This window comes from Hevea brasiliensis, chromosome 16, assembly GCF_030052815.1.
Source record: "Hevea brasiliensis isolate MT/VB/25A 57/8 chromosome 16, ASM3005281v1, whole genome shotgun sequence".
In the NCBI taxonomy this organism is placed as follows: Eukaryota; Viridiplantae; Streptophyta; class Magnoliopsida; order Malpighiales; family Euphorbiaceae; genus Hevea; species Hevea brasiliensis.
The window spans coordinates 45,602,578-45,619,723 of record NC_079508.1 but is presented as its reverse complement, the minus strand read 5'-3'; the positions used below and the strand labels follow the sequence as shown (position 1 = coordinate 45,619,723).

At 33.3% G+C, this 17,146-nt stretch overlaps 1 protein-coding gene and 1 non-coding gene across 2 annotated transcripts; both read right to left on the bottom strand.

Moving 5' to 3' along the window:
• Positions 1–1,787: 1,787 nt before the first annotated feature.
• LOC131174637 (G-type lectin S-receptor-like serine/threonine-protein kinase LECRK4) lies at positions 1,788–2,993 on the bottom strand. The gene is made up of 2 exons (XM_058138389.1): positions 2,888–2,993; positions 1,788–2,677 (listed from the first exon to the last, which is right to left on the bottom strand). Exons 1-2 carry the CDS (start codon positions 2,991–2,993, stop codon positions 1,788–1,790), a joined length of 996 nt encoding a protein of 331 aa, XP_057994372.1.
• Positions 2,994–16,835: 13,842 nt separating this feature from the next.
• Positions 16,836–16,942, bottom strand: LOC131175078 (small nucleolar RNA R71). Its single transcript, XR_009145238.1, has one exon. It is a non-coding gene; the product is annotated as a small nucleolar RNA R71 (small nucleolar RNA).
• Between the last annotated feature and the right edge of the window lie 204 nt (positions 16,943–17,146).

The window sequence follows — 17,146 nt, the reverse complement described above, 5'->3', positions numbered from 1 at the left end:
GTAAGTACTTATTGTAATTTTAAGTATGATAGAGCTTTAAATAGCTCTTGAGTGTAAAGGGTTTGTAAAAGAGTAAGAGTTTGCTCTTATGGTGATTGTAAGGGGTTTATTGTTCACCCAAAAAAGAATTTTAATGGAGTTAACTCTCAAGGAGGGCCTTGAGGAGAGGACGTAGGCTTGGAATAGCCGAACCTCTATAAATTTCTTATGTTATTATTCTTTCTCTACTCTTCTTTGTGTTTAAATTTCTTTTAGTATTTAATTTTGCAATTAAAACCCAATTCACCCCCTTTTGGATTGCTACAAGGGACAACAATAATTTTAATATTTCATTTATTTTGTAGAAATTTTTTTTAGAAAATTTATCATTTTATTTTTTTAACGTTTAAGATATTCAAAAAAATGAGTCAATAAAAAATATTTTTCATATTAAAAAGAAAAATAAGTCATTTAAAAAAAAAGACTTCATCCCTTAAAAATAGAAAGTTATTTTCTGCACTTTAATAATCTTATTAAGGATTTATATAAAAAAATATTTTTCATAAAACAAATAGAGGTTTAGATATGAAAATACTTATAGATGCATGACATAAATATATACCATTAATTTAACATTATAATTAATTAATGAAAAATATTTTCATAAAAAATATTTTCTTATAAAAAAATTTTCGTAGAAAATATTTTACGTGTGCAAGTTATTTTCTATGAAATAAATGGAGTCGTAAGCCGTACTAATAATAAAAAAGAACAATTATAGAATTATAGACCATAACTCTTTTTCCAACAATTTTGTTTTTTTTATTGCAGGGAATGATTTTTTTTTTATTTTTAATTTTATTATTAGAGATATTTTTGTGTTTTTTTAGAGAGATTGAAAAAGTAGAGACTTAAACCTAATACAGATCAAGTGAGTAATATATCTTTAGCCATTAAAGTAAATTAAGTTAATTCGAGATATCTTTGTGTTAATTCTAACTTATTAAATATTCTGAATGAGATATGAAAATTAAAGAATTTATGAAACAGACCTCTTCTTGCGATTTGGTTTAAGCATTTGGCATGCTTATGGTCATAGAGTAGTTCAAAATTACATGCTTATCTGTACTCTATATCAACAATATTTAAATTAAAATTTCCTCCTTTAAAATTTTAAAAAATAATAATAAATATTGAATTTGAGTTTATTTTTAAATATTAATAATAAGATTTATTAATTTTATGATAAAATTATTAAGAATTGAGAACTTTGTCTCCATTAATTATTATGCAATACATTAATGTGTGGAGTGGGTGTGAATTTTCATGATTCATTTTATAGACCATATGGCTCAAGTCAAGGAAGACTTTGCATGAATTTATATTTTCCAACTCAAAGACCGGAACATGAAAGTCTGACCAAAGGCAAATTCTGGGAAATTTCATTTCCATGGAATTCAAATACTTGCTTTTTATTTAAAAAAAAAAACTTTTACTTTTACTTGCTATTCTTCTTTTCAACAAAAGTGCTAGATATGATTGAATTCAAAATGGAGTAAAATATATGAAATTTCCTTCCATTCATATCAAGTCACGAACTTGTGTTTTGGATTTCTTAGGATTTCGAAAAATCATTGTATGTATGACAATTGTCTTATGATTATTATCTTATAATTATTAATCATAGTGGATCTCATATGAGTCCTGTTATAATCAACGATCAGAATATATTTATTATACATATAATAGTTGTATTGAATAAATTCTGATGGAGTATAAATATGTTGGGGGCCTAACAGACAATGGAGTTAGAAAAATTTTTTCTGGCCAACATATCCCCTTGTTCCCCGGATTCCAGTGAGCGTCTTGCTTTGGTCTGGCATCAGCAGCTTTGCCAATCCAAAGTCTGAAATTTTTGCTCTCCAATGTTCATCCATTAGTATGTTTTTGGAAATTATATCACAGTGGATGATTTGGGTCTCGCATTCCTTGTGTAGGTAATGGATGCCTCTAGATATGTCCCAAGCAATTCGAATCCTGTCTTCACAATTAGGCTTTGTTTCAGATTTAAAAAGAAAATCAGTAGGAGATCCATTTTTCATGTACTCGTAAACCAGAAGCATATTTGATTTGTCAAGGCAGTAACCAAACTGGCGGACAAGATTTCTATGGTGAGTTCTACCTATGGATCTTATCTCATTTTGAAACTCCACTACTCCGCCAGCCATCACTTTCTCTAGTTTCTTAACAGCAATGGTCGTCTGCCCATTCAACAAGGCTCCCTTGAAAACTGTCCCAAAAGCTCCTCTTCCCAGCTTCTCCTTGAAGCCATTGGTAGTTCTTTCAAGATCCTCATATGTAAATGATCCTAAAGTGACATCAATAACCAATCCTTCGCTGGCTTCATTGGAGATTGCCTTGCATTCCCGAGCACGGTGTCTGAAAATAAGGGCGGCTGATATTGATATGACAATTAACCCAACACTTAAACATGAAACACCAGTAATTAGTATACCAATATGCAGCTCATTCTTGTTCTTAGTTGATAAATCATTCCCGGCTTTTGGCTCTATTCCTCTTTCTTTGCCTCCGAATTCTCCTATTCTCATCTTAATATAAGTCGCCACTGATTTATTTTGTTCAGTTTTTCCAAATCTCAGAGGAAGCTTATGCTTTCTGCACTCTTGATTCTTATATACTGCAGCTTCACAATAACATTCTTTTAAGCACTACTTTCTGAAAGCTTCTTTTGTACTAGACGAAAGAGTAGAATATGGTTAAGCTTCCCATGATATGCCTTCAAATTCATCAAAAGCCTGACTATTTTCTTTAATATGCGTGCAATCATCTACATTGGAATTCGGCTGGCACCCCAAATTCTTCTAGCTTTCATCAATAAAATCAAAACCAGGAGGACAAGCACATGCAGTGACCTGATCCACCAGAGTACAGTATGCATTTGAACCACACAAGCCAGTGGGATTGCACTTGTTATCAGATGACTGCCATTCCATTTACCAATAGCTGTATCGATCCAAATTGTGTGAATACAATCGGAATATTCCATCTGCATCAATTGTTGCACGATACAAGGCTTGACCAAATATGGTTCTGCTATCACTTAGATTCCTTATATTATTGCCATTAGTATCCAACAGGTACAGTAGATCATTAGTATCAAGATTCAGCAACACATTACCTCTAGCATTTCTTGTGCACGATCTCCAGTAGAAGTAATATCTTCGAACTGGATATTCCAGTGCGAACATTTCCAGATTTCCATTCCTTGGCATCTTGAGTGCAAATCTTCCACTCATATGACTTGTGTTGGAGATGCTACACACCAGCTGTTCCCTAGCCACTAGACTCTGTCCTAGTAAAATTGTGTCTGTGGGAGCATCAAAAGTCTGCCATATGATCTTAGACTCCGAATCATGGAGTACAAAATTACCAAAATTGAGCATGGGAGAGTAGGAAGCAGGCTTCTGAATTTTTGCAATGAATTTCGGTTCACTTCCCTGCTGCTGCAGGATGAGCTTACCTTCAATATTTAAGATCCAAAGTAGCATTTCTGGACAGAGGAGGCTCATCACGGTTAGTTGTCCATATGACAGTTCTCTGCTGGATTCTTGGCAACCATATGCCTATAGCAAAGCCATCCCCTTGTGGATAAAAACCAAAGAAGAAATGGCCAGACTCTGAGAACCAATAAGAGATATTAGCGGGAATGAGAGATGAACCTAGGCTGATGATACTTTGTTGAGCTGTTGTTTCACAAGATATTGAACGCAAAAATAGAAAAATTAGGAACATTACCACAAATTTTGAGGTTACAGCACTTCTAAATTTTGTGATTATGTCCCTTAACCAGACAGAGATAATTAATTAAACCTTTTATTTTAATTTCTCAGCATGTGAAAGGGAAGAAAAAAAGAGTGTTTGGTCTTAAAACTTTTGACTTCAAAACATCTGCAAATATGCAACATGTTGCCCGCCAACTGGACAAGATGTGAATGTTTTGTAAACCATTAGCACCACTTGAAGTTGGTGTGCATATTGCTTTTCATATGCATAATGCATAGAAGGGATTCAAGTGGATGTATTATATACTCTATTATCCAGTCATAAAGCAAATCATTTCACTTGCATCAATTCTGAAGAATGTTTCTCAAAATTGAACTATTTTTAGTCTGCTCCTTTGCCCTTTCTAGGCGCAATTCTCCTCATTATTTAAGGGAGAAAAAAAAAAGTTCAAATGCAAATAGAATTCTACTTATCTATATAAATATAATAAAATTGGTCTTTAAGATAGGCTCACCAAAAAGTGACAAGTGGCATTCTATTACATTTTTTTCATTCGCCAATTTTACCCTTATTTTATTATTACCATTATGTAATAGGTGACTTTTTAGTTTCTTAATGTTTAACATTTTTGTTATTTTTATTATTATAATAATTAATATATATTAAATAAAATTTATTAATATTAGTATTACTAATAATTAATATGTCACTTTCCAAGAGAATCAGTTTTTTATTCCTTGGCTCATAACGTTGAAGATTTTAGGCAATAGATTTTGATATTATAACTGGGCAACCCAATATTAAGGAATTCAAGGGTGCTTATGAAGATAGTCAAAATCTGCATTTGATGGAGTTGTGGTGCTCTGGTGGGGAGCTCTTCGATCATATTAACCAAAGAGAGCAACTCAGAGCGTGAAGCGGAGACAATTATGAAGCAGATTGTGAATATGGTTAATGTATGTCATTTTATGGGGTTACGCTTAGGGAATTGAAGCTTGAAAATGTCTAGCCTGTGAGTAAAACAGAGGATTCTCCACTAAAAGCCACTGATTTTGGACCTCTGTCTTCATAGAACAAGGTTGATTGTAAATGAGTTATTTCTTCTATTTATATTTGTTTTTTGAGCATTTGTTTGCATGTAATTCTGCAACTTTTAGTAATCATATTTTTGTTTATTTACAATAAAATGCCATCAAAAGATATATATATATATATATATATATATATATATATATATATATATATATATATATATATATATATATATATATATATATATATATATATATATATATATATATATATATAATAATTAATTTTTAATATGTAAATAATAAATTAAATAAAATATATTAGTCTTTTTATTATCACTAATTAATGAGTGACCTTTTCGTTTTCTTATACTTAACATAAAATTTAAATAAAATTAATATAAATTTACATTTATTAATTATAATTGTAAAAAAAGTAATAAATTTTTTATTATTAATAATAATTCATATGTGTATATTAAATAAATTTCATTAATCTTATTTATACCACTAATTAATATGTGACCTTGTAGGAGGGAGCGTGAGGCAAAATATCATCCACTAGGATTATATCAAATGCACCAGGTAATGTCCAGGAAAGATGGTGAAATCACAATGGTTTCACTTAAGTACCACTTCCTTAGACAGTATTTTCTAGACATGTACTTCATACAATCCTAATAGAATCAAACCACTGGTAAGTACCATCTTCTCATAACACTACCACGGTACTAAGGATTTATGCCACGAAGGCATAGATAGACAGAAGTCGCCACGCAGGTAAAAATCGGGATATATTCAGTGTTTTTTCTGAGGGTCATGGATGAGACTTACTCCTTGCAGAGTTTCTACAACCGTCATTACCATATCCCAATGTCTAGGTTCAGGATAGTGGGTATGTAAGGGGAAGGTGTTAGGCACCCTTTACGCCTGGTCTAACCTCATTAATTCGAGTGCCAGTGCTCTACTAATGTTTCTAGAAGTCTTATTTATTATTCCTTTATTAAACTTTATCCTAAAAATGCAATTCTAATCCTACATACGCAAGTAATTCACAAAAGGATTATTATTTACAAATAATTTTCATGCACAAGTAATTCCTATCTATGGAGTTGCTAATTATTTAAATGATATTTACCAGATGACTAAAATTAATTTATTATTGACAATTTAATTTACAAACAAATTCAATTTCAAATAACTATAAGATTCTATTTAACCTAATTAATTAATTTTTCACCAAGTTACCCTAAGGATAATTAAACTAAATTAATTATGTAATGTGTAATTTATTCTAATATTGCATAAGGCCCAAACAATCACAACCTAATAAAGATTTATAACATGCAAATTTATTTTGAAATTACCAAGTATTAAATTAAATTTATTTTACATGCTAAGGTTAGTTTAATTTACAAACAAGATTAATTTTAATTTACAAAGTATTTATTTAAATTAATTACATGTAAAAGTCAATTAAATTAAAAATAAAGTTAATTTTAATTTACCAAATAAAAATCATATTATTACTACAATTTCATACAAATGGTTATTCTAGGAATTTAGGATTACTTACTTGTTAGTAATTGCAGTTGCCATTGGGGCAAGCTACCCTTAAAAAATGGTCTTCTCTTCTAGTATGGCAATGATATCTCTAGCTTACTCCCGTTTAGCTCCACATAAGCTCCACGCAAATGCCCTCTTTGGTACTTACCTTAGGGGTACTTACCTTAGGGCTACTTACCAATTTTATTTGTAATAAAAAATAAAGAAACTAAAGAAAATAAAAGAAATAAAGAAAATAAGAAAATAAGAAAATATTAATAACAATTTACATTGGATTCTAACTCTAGTCTCCTAAAGGGTTAAGATTCCTAATTAGTTATAACTATCTAATGGTCTAAGTCTTCTAACATAATCCGAACACTTCATAACACTTCTTGAATTAAAAGAATACAGAAAAATAGATCAAATATCAATTAAAACCCAAGAAAATACAAGAACATGCATAAATATACAATTTTCAAATTCTGGCAGATTGATAGTAGTAAGAAATTCGATTTTTTAAAAATAGTTAGAAATACCTAAAAATCATAAAAAATTACAGAAGATAGCCTAAATATCATATAAGATAAAAAAATTTATACATCAAACAAAACCCTAGCCGAATGGTTTACGTAAATCGTAACTTTTCTAAGTGACAAAATCGTCACTTTTCTAAGTGACAAAATCGTCACTTTTCTAAGTGACAAAATCGTACTACTTTTTTGTAAAATTCATAACTCATTAACTACAATAGATATGAATGCAAAACCAATTGGAAAAGATTCATGAGATTCTGACATTAATTTTAGACACTAGATTTACACAAAAATATTGAGAAACAAGAGAGATATGGGCTCCACAAGTCCGGTATCCTGCAAATCGGATTTTACAGGAACCGTAATTTCAAATAGCCATAACTTATAAAATATAAAAGCTTTTTTAGTGATTCTTGAGCCTAAAATTAATAGAATTTCATGAAGAATAGGAATATAATTTTCCTAAAATTTTTACAGATTCAAAAAATAACAAAAACATGAGAGATCAAAAACTGAATATGTACAGAGTTGTTTATCCCCTCAAATTAAACATGATTACATGATCTATATGAACATACAAGATAAATTGAAAACAAAGAACATAGAATTAAAATATTGTGTGGCATAAATCTTGAAAAGAAAATAATAAAAACTAACCTTTCAGAAATCTTGTATGAAAATCTTCTTAAAGAAAAGAAAAAATAAGGAAGAACTCAAAGAGTCTTGAATATCTCTAAATTTCCTATAGCTCTAAAATATCTCTAAATAGCTTTGAATTTTCTCTCCCTCTTTCCCCCCACCTCTTCTTCTTCCCTTCTCTAGTGGGGTATTTATAGGGTTTTGGGATAGAGTTGTGATGGGGTTTGGAGTCCTAAGATGATAAGGTTTAGATAACTTAAACAACTACGATTGCAAAATTCGAATGAGACTGGGATATGGGTGAGGTGTTTCAACCAATAGGAAGACAGGAAAAAATGGAAGGCACCAGTAGGTAGTGAGGAAGAGGTATGGTAGGGTTTGGAGTCCTAGTGTGATAAGGTTCAGATAACTTAAACAACTAGGATTGAGGAATTTGAGTGAAACTGGAATATGGGTGAGGTGTTCCAACCAATAGAAAGAGAGGGAAAGGGGGTGACACCAATAGGGAGTGAGAAAAAGAGTGGGGCCAAGGAGGAGAGAGATATTTTTTTATTTTAATTTTTAGAAAATAAATTAAATGGGTCCCATTTAAAATTCCCGACTAAGCTTTCTTAGGCCCATGGAGCCCAATTAAACTTAATTAGATCCATTTAAGAACTATCCATATTAAATTTAAATAAAACAAATTTTATTTAAATTTAATTAAATTAATTTCCCCAAAAACTTTATTATTATTATTATTATTATTATTATTATTCAAGATCATGCTACGGAATTAATAATTCAGCTCCATGCCTCCAATTACATCTTACAGTCATATAATTTTTCATCATCGGGTTTGCAACAGCCTCAATGCATATACTTATCACAAAATAAGGGTCTATAGTTTGCCCCCCACTTTGGCGAAAGTTGAAATCAATGCGAAAGCATTACTCAAGTTTCGTCAAAGTGAAACTCAATCTTCTAATAACTATGAAACATTGGCTATAAGGATCGGGTACATCTTGCTCGGTCGACATACTCTATGTTATGAGAATAGCTACGGTCTCATAACCGTGATAACTGTGTCATGTGAAAATCAAGTGCATTTTGCTCTGTCAATACACTCTGCGTCATGAGACTAGCTACAGTCTCATGACAATGGCAACTGTGTGATTTGAAATATTATAGATTCGTATTTAGGACCGTAGTCCTAAACTACCTATGTATCCCCCTCGCTATATTGACGAAGAATCAGACCCACTCCTAGTTCGACACTTGAAACTGTGGTGATGCATGTTCTTCTACGCCTTACACACCTACAGGTGACATGTTGATGCGTGTTCTTCTATGCCTTACACAACTATGCTATATGCCCTAAACAACGTCTAAGGACTTACCAAAAACACCTGTCATGAAATGTTATGGGTTCGTATTTAGGACCACAGTCCTAAACTACCTACGTATCCCCCTCGCTATCCTGAGGAAGAATCAGACTCACTCGTAGTTCGACACTTGAAACTGTGGTGATGCATGTTATTCTATGCCTTACACACCTAGAGGTGACATGTTGATGCGTGTTCTTCTATGCCTTACACAACTATGCCATGCTCCCTAAACAACATCTAAGGATTTACTAAAAAATATCTAATTCATGATTTGAAAAAAAAATTGGAATAATTGGGTCTCAAAACTCTCTCTGATTTTTGTGCTTCTTGTATGCTACTTCCTATCATGGGCATGCTGATTCGCTAGAGATTCCAAAAACTTAGTCCTCTGAGGGACCTCTTTTTGTAAAAACTTTCTTTTAGCCTCAAAATTTTTGAGGAAAATTATTCACTGAAAAGACTTTCTTAAGGTCAAAATACAGTTGCTCTCTGATTTTTCTTTTTCTTCTCTCCCCCCTTGGTTTCTGTCTTGACTCATTTCTATTCCATGAACTCAATTCTTTGTGCCCTAACTTTTGCCTGAAATGTCATTTCGGGTTTCATTTCAGCGGGCTTGCTCTAACTTTTGCCTAAGCGGCCCTTTCGGGTTTTCCACTTAGCGAGCTCTCTTTTTCTTTTTTTTGAAATTAGATAATCACCAGGGCATTCACATCAAGCACCTATTCTGTCATGCTCACAAGACATGGACTAAATCAAAACAATGCAGTCTAATTACTTAATCATCTGATGTGTCCCTCAAGACACAAACATTCGTAATCATAATTAAATAAAAACTATTTCTGGTTAATGCAATAAAAAATTGTTTATTTATTCAGGTACACCATTACTCCCTCTTACATTTAGTTTTGCCAAATTTTCAACATTCTAAAGTTAGAAATAAACTTTATAACCTGCCGAATGGCCTTTTCAAGTTTTCCATCTAGATCTTCTCTCATCTCTCCTTTTGCCTAGACCGCCTTTTATAGGTTTTCAATCTAGCTTTTATTTTTTTTTTAATTTTTTTTTTACCCTTACTTTTGCCTGGACCGCCTTTTACAGGTTTTCAGCCTAGCGGGTCTATCTCACATAAAGTACCGTTTGAGCCTGTCTAAGTTGATTGCTTCTTAAAATTCATTCCCATCCAGGTCTGATATTCTTACAGCACCTCCTGACAAGATCTTTTTGACTATGTATGGACCATCTCAGTTTGGCTTAAACTTTCCTCTTTGATCAAAAGGGATGGGCCGAGCTTGTTTCAAAACCAGGTCTCCCTCTTTGATCTTTCTTGGCTTCACTATCTTTGTAACACCCCATTTGTATAGCCTGGTATATTTCACTGTTCCGGTGACCGGTGTCGGTCCGGACAATTAAGGGGATTAGAACCATACTTAAGACAACTAGAGAAACCATAAACACAAATAATTAGTAATGTTTAATTAGTTAACTATAAATAAGAAAAATAGAACATAAGAGGTTAAACGAGCCGAGAGTCACAGCGATGAGTGACCTCCTCGGGAATGACTGCGAAGTCGTTTTAAACTCAAATTTTGAACTGTAAAATGTGACGCTGCGGTCCTTAGGACCCTTATGAACACAGTGGAAAAGAGAAAATCACGAAAAAGAATCATTAAGCTACCAAATAATTAGGTCAGGGAGCCGGAAGAAATATTGGATTATTTGTAAACCGGGATGAACCGGCGAGGGGCAATTTGGTCAATTGACCCCGAGAGCTGACTCCTGACCTAACTGTCAAATAAAATCGGAGAAAAGAAAATTTCGGAATCGAGAATTAAATTAAAGAACTAATAGAAAAAAAAGAAATAGAAAAAAAAAAGAAAGAAGATGGAAAAGTCAAAGGGATGACATCATGCATGATGTCATAAAGGCTTAATTTATTTATTTTATTAATTTAGGAATTTTGGTCTTCAAAAAGGGATAAAGATGAAGAAAATAAAAGAAGAACAAAAATTATTTTAGCTTCCTTCTTCCTTGTTGTGCCGCCCCACCTTCTCCCTCTCATCTCCATGAAAGTTTCTTCCATTTAAGCTTACAATTAAGCTTGATTCTCTCCACTTAATCAACATAACTCCCTTAAATACCTCACTAGACCTTGCAATCTCAACTTAAGCACAAGAAAGAAAGAAGAAAGGAGGAGAGAAATTGAAGAATTAGCATTATAGTTGAGGTTAGTGTGTTAACTTTCAATTTTCTACTTCAAATGCATGTTTAGGTATTTAAGTGAGCTTAGAACTTGATTTAAATGAAACAAGTATGGGGGAAGGACCATTGCTGAAATTTTGGCCTGGTTGAAGGGAGTATGAATTGCATGAATTAAATGAGTTTGAATGAGTTAGGAAACCTTACTTAGTTGAATGATTAACATTAAAACCATTAGAAGTAGTTAAATGCATGAAATTGATGAGTTAGGGTTTTGAATGCTAGGGTTTGTGAACCAAATTTTGGAGAAATGCACAAATGATGACTTTGGTCTATTGTGAGATGAAAAATGGTCAATAATGACCAAAAGAGATGTGTGGGAATTGTTGGAATGAAAACCAAATTCGTAGGTCAAATGGTCATGCTGCTGGCAGCATGACCAAACCTACTTTGAAGGATCAAAACGGGAATTTTACAAGCCCAATTGATATGCCACCAATTGGAGATGAAAATAGACATAAAATAGCACAATTTTCATTAAGGAACCATGGCCAAAAACTGACCAAAACTTAGTGAAACAATTGACCAAAGTGAAATGAGAGCAGGCTGCCACTGCACCAACCTGACCAAATGAATAGTAACTATTCATTTGGTCATAACTCGAGCTAGGTAGGTCAAATTGACCTGAAATTTTAACCGTAATTAGATAAGATATAGATATAAAACTTTCATGAAGGACACCAATCCAAATTATGCCATTAACCTAATCAAATCATTGAGCAAAGTTAAATTACTGTACCTGTGATTTTCAGAATTTCCATTTGAGCAGTAATGTTTGAATGGTTATAACTCTCTCTACAAAACTCAGATTTAGGCGATTCTTGAACCGATGGAAACCTAAGACATAGTAGAACATTTCATATGAAGAAAGTTAGACCAAATTATGAACTTAACTTGATCAAATTACTGACAAAAATTGGATCAAAATCTGCCAGAACCCAAAATCTCAGCATGAACAGTGCACGTGAACAGTAATTTATTTTGATCATAACTTGAGCTACAAAACTCCGATTGAGGTGATCCAAAAATGAGAATACACTTAAGACAATAAGGAATATTTTCTATGAAGGAAGTTTTGTCAAATTCCAACAGTAGATCGACCAATGGAACAGTGCAACTTCGGAGCACCAAAACCGAAAATTGGCAATTTTGCCAAAATGACCTAAGCTTTGAGAAAATAACCAAAACCAACAAGTTTAATCACCAAAATGTGGTATGTGGGTGAAGTTGGAGTTCCCATACCTATTAAGCCTTAGAAAGTCAACTATTTAACTTGAATAGTGCAGTGAATAGTAACTCGAAACACAAAATTTAAAGAACGTCGAATTTAGCACGTTAGAGCTAAGTAATTGTGAAGCTAAATTTATTTTGGATTTATGTTAAGTTCTAGTACTGAAACATTGTAAAATTGTGTGTTTCAGTTGAAAAGAATATCGGGAAGGAACCCGAGGAACCGAGTCGAGGCTAAGGGATGACTCTTTTGAGGTTTGTGCACAATAAACCCTATTTAAGCATTTTACCCTTGAAAAATTGATTTAGCATGCATTATGAATTTATGAACTTTTGTGTTGCCACCTTATGATCAAATTGTAACTTTGGAAATTGATTTGATTTTTTTGTATGCAATATTTGAATGAAATGTTTGAAATGGATTTTTGATTCACACTTAGCATGACAGTTACTTATTATTCCTCCTCCATTTATGGGGTTGAGATCGTTTATTTTCCTTCATCTCTGGCTTGCCAGTTGAGGTTGTAGATCGGATGAGTACTCATTAGCTAGCTAGCCACCTCCCTCATTGATTTCGATTAATGGGGTTGAGATTGCTTTGTCGTGGTGTACAACGCGGCATTGATCGGAAATTTTGTGTCATGGCTTAAGTTGTGTATGACTTGGCAACACTGTGTTTATGAAATTGTTTGACTAAACTGTGTTTAATAGATTATTTGACAAAATAGTGTTATTATGAACTTGGATATTTGTGAAATGTGATTGAGAAATATTTAAAGTATGTTTGGCAATGAATGATTTATTTATGGCATTTTAAATTTTTATTGTGCACCACTGAGTATTTTTATACTCAGTGATGGCTTATTTTGCTGTCGCAGATAAGAGCAAAGAAAAAGCAGCAGAGTGAGCTGCTACTGAGTTGAAGATCATATCAAGCTTTTGTACGGGTATTATTTTATACCCTTGTAGATAATTTTGATGTAAATATGGAAATGTTGTATGTATCAATATAGTTGAGCAGTTGTAAATAAATTGTAATAATATTATTTTGGATTTTCTACGGCAATTTACTATTTGTACATATGAATTTACTATATGTTTTGTAAATGAAGGTATTAAATATTTTGAGATGAAAAATCTTGATTTGTATTGTGAAATTATTTGAAGTGCCTTGATTGAGTTTATTTGAGAATTATTGGCGGTTGAGAGTTGTGAAACATTTTGGGAGTGTTTTTTTTCAGGTAATTGAAGAACGGTTTCCTCCAAAAACAAACGGAACTCTGTCAAAATTTTTATAAAAATTGCGGCAAAATTTAAATGGACAAAATTTTTACTAGTATTTAAACTTTGAATAAATGGTTTTTAATTCTCACTAAAATGCTCACCACTTCCAAAATGTAAGAAAATCGTTTTAAAATCCCTTGTAGGGTACTTAATGAGTTATCGGTAGGTGAAGTTCGGTAGTTCATTAAGTATTCTACGGGATCATGTTATGCCTTACGGAGGGGTAAGGTGTGACATTCTTATTAAAGGCCCTAGCTATCTTCCTCTGATAAGCCTGCATATGATACAAGGCTCGCATCCTCTTCTTATCAATCAAGGCTAGTTATCTTTTCTGAGCCCACTCATTTTCTGGGATCCTGGCTTCTAGTATCACTCTCAAGGATTTGACCTCTAGTTCAATGGGCAGCACTGCTTCAGTCCCATACACTAAAGAGAATGGGGTTGCCCCCGTGGATGTTCTTATAGTAGTGCGATAACCCCAAAGAGCATAAGGGAGTTTCTTAGGCCAATCCTTATAGGTTTCGACCATTTTTCTCAGAATGGTTTTCACATTCTTTTTTGCTGCTTCTACTTCTCCATTAGTCTGTGGCCTGTATGGTGAGGACTTACGATGCTTAATCTTGAATTCGGCAATTAATTTTAAGAAATCACCTTTGAACTGGGTACCGTTATCTGATACTATCTCATGGGGTACCCCAAACCTACAAATCAAGTTCTTTCGCACAAACTTATTTATTTGCTTAGCCCCTACTTCTTTATAAGATTCAGCTTCAACCCACTTGGTGAAATAGTCAATTGCCACAATGATAAATCTATGGCCATTAGAAGCCATTGGAGAAATCTTCCCAATAATGTCTATGCCCCATATCGAGAATGGCCATGGTGAAGTCATACTGTAGAGTTCACCAGGCGATAGGTGATTCAAATTCCCATGGATTTGCACTCATGGCATCTCTTCACGAATTTAGTGCAGTCAGTATCCATGGTAGACCAGTAATAGCCCAATCTTAAAATTTTGCCTACTAATAAGTGCATAATTTATTAATTTTACTTTCATCACATTTAGTGTTTCTAGCGTATCTTTAGGCCTAATTCAGTTGATTAAAGTATAATTATCTATTAGGCATATATTTAGAGAGTTATTGGAATAATTGTGTTAAATGGAGAAATTTTCAGCATTTACATTAATTTGACTCTTGCTATATTTTTCAGGGTTTTGGTGAAGTCCTAGAGCATAGAAGTGTGGAAGGAAGCTTGAAAAGGTCAAAGGATTGAGAAGCGTTGCTGATACAAAGTACATGGGGTGGTGTAAGCACAACCACGGACCCGTGTAACATTCTGCCAGAAGAAATCCAGAGAGCCGAGAAAGAAACAAAGTACACGGGCCATGTAACTTGACCCGTGTAAATCCTAAAGACCCGTGTAACCTTCTGTGCCAATGCAAGACATACTCATTCAGCTCCAGTAAGTTACACGGCCCTGGGCCATGTAGTGATACACGGGCCGTGTATCCATCGACAATCAGTTTCCTGATTTTGCTCCAGTTGTAGTTTTTGACAAAGAGAAAGACTCCTAACAGCTCAGGGACTCTAAAAACCTAACCCTAGGCCATTTATTATAAATAGAAGAGGCAGCCTTCATTCTCCATACATAATTCTAGATTTCTTCAATTTTCTACTTTATTTTTCTGTAAGCCATAAATATGAGCTGCTAAGTTTTTAAATTCAGTTCAAGAGATTCTAGTTCTTATGCATGATTTGTGAGACCAGGTTCTTAATTTAATTTATGTCTTTTTAAATATCTATTGTTTCTTAATTTTATTATTTTTGATCTATTGAATGATTTACTAAAAAGGCCTATTAGTTAATTGTTTAATGTGATCAATTGCTAGTTCATCTTCATAATCCGTAATTGTTGTGTAAGATTGAATGTGAGTAGAAAAAATATAAATCATTGTTCAGCTTAACTACTTCCTATTCTTAAAGTAATTATTAATTTGATGAGGATTGCTTAATACCAATTCAGTTAATAATTAGAGTCAATAAGAGTGCTGGGCTCGAATTGATGAGTATAGGTGTAGGGAAGTTGGGGGTTTTACCTCGCTATTTGGTAAATCTACGTTAAGTATTCATTAAGAGATAATTGTATTTCTTTTGTCTATGATCGAGTCATGCATTGGAATGCGAATCACCTTGGACTGAAGTTTGTTTAAATTAAGAGTTTCATATTTAAATTTAGTTCTTTAATTACCCTAATTTTTTTTTATTTCTTCTGATTTAGTGTTACAACCCTCCCCCCAACCTTTGTTCTTTTTCTGTTACATAAGGGCATAAAATTGAATAATTCAGTCTCTAGGGTTCGACCTGGATTTACCACTTATTGTAGAAAATATTTCATTGCTGGTAATTTCAGTTAATTTAATTTCTGGTGGAATCGACAACCATCAAGAATTTTGGCGCCGTTGCCGAGGACTGAAAGTTCATTGGATTTCGTGTTTTTAGTGTTAGGATATTCTGTTATTAACCTTGTTTATGAAGTGTTGCTGTTTTTAGGTTTTCGATAAAAATTACGGTGTTACTATTCATCGACAGATTTTTTGGTTGAATTAGGAGGGCGCTCTATACTTTTTCTGAAGGAAACGACATTCCGATCAAGACCAATTAATCTTAGAAAAAACAGCTAAACGATTGAGAAAATTGGCTAAGCAAGCTAAGCAGATTCCTAGTACATCTGAAGGAATCCAATCTCTAAGGGAATTGAGTTCAGATTCGGATTTGCATTCAGATTCTGAAAACGAAACAATGGCTGCTAGAACTTTGAAAGAGTTGGCTGCTCCTGATCTAAATTAGTAGCCTTTGTGTATTCAATACCTTGCTTTAAATGTTGCTTTTGAGTTAAAATCTGGACTAATCCATTTGTTGCTTAAGTTTCATGGTCTTTCAGGTGAGGATCCACATAAGCATTTAAAGGAATTTCATGTTGTGTGTTCCAGCATGAAACCTCAAGGAGTTTCAGAGGATCAAATCAAGCTTCGAGCTTTTCCTTTCTCACTGGAAGGCACAGCTAAGGATTGATTGTATTACCTTCCTTCTGGATCTGTTCACTCATGGAATGAGATGAAGCGGATATTTTTGGAGAAGTATTTTCCTGCTTCTCGTGCTGCCAATATAAGAAAAGAAATTTGTGGCATCCGGCAGTATAATGGAGAAAGTTTATATGAGTATTAGGAACGATTTAAGAAACTGTGTGCAAGCTGTCCCCATCATCAAATAAGTGAGCAGCTTTTGATTCAGTATTTCTATGAGGGAATTCTACCAATGGACCATAGTATGATAGATGCTACTAGTGGAGGAGCTTTGATTGATAAGACACCAGAAGAAGCAAGGAGGCTGATTGCTAACATGGCAGCAAACTCTCAGCAGTTTGGAATGAGAATGGATCACACACCTAAGAAGGTTAATGAGGTAAGTGCATC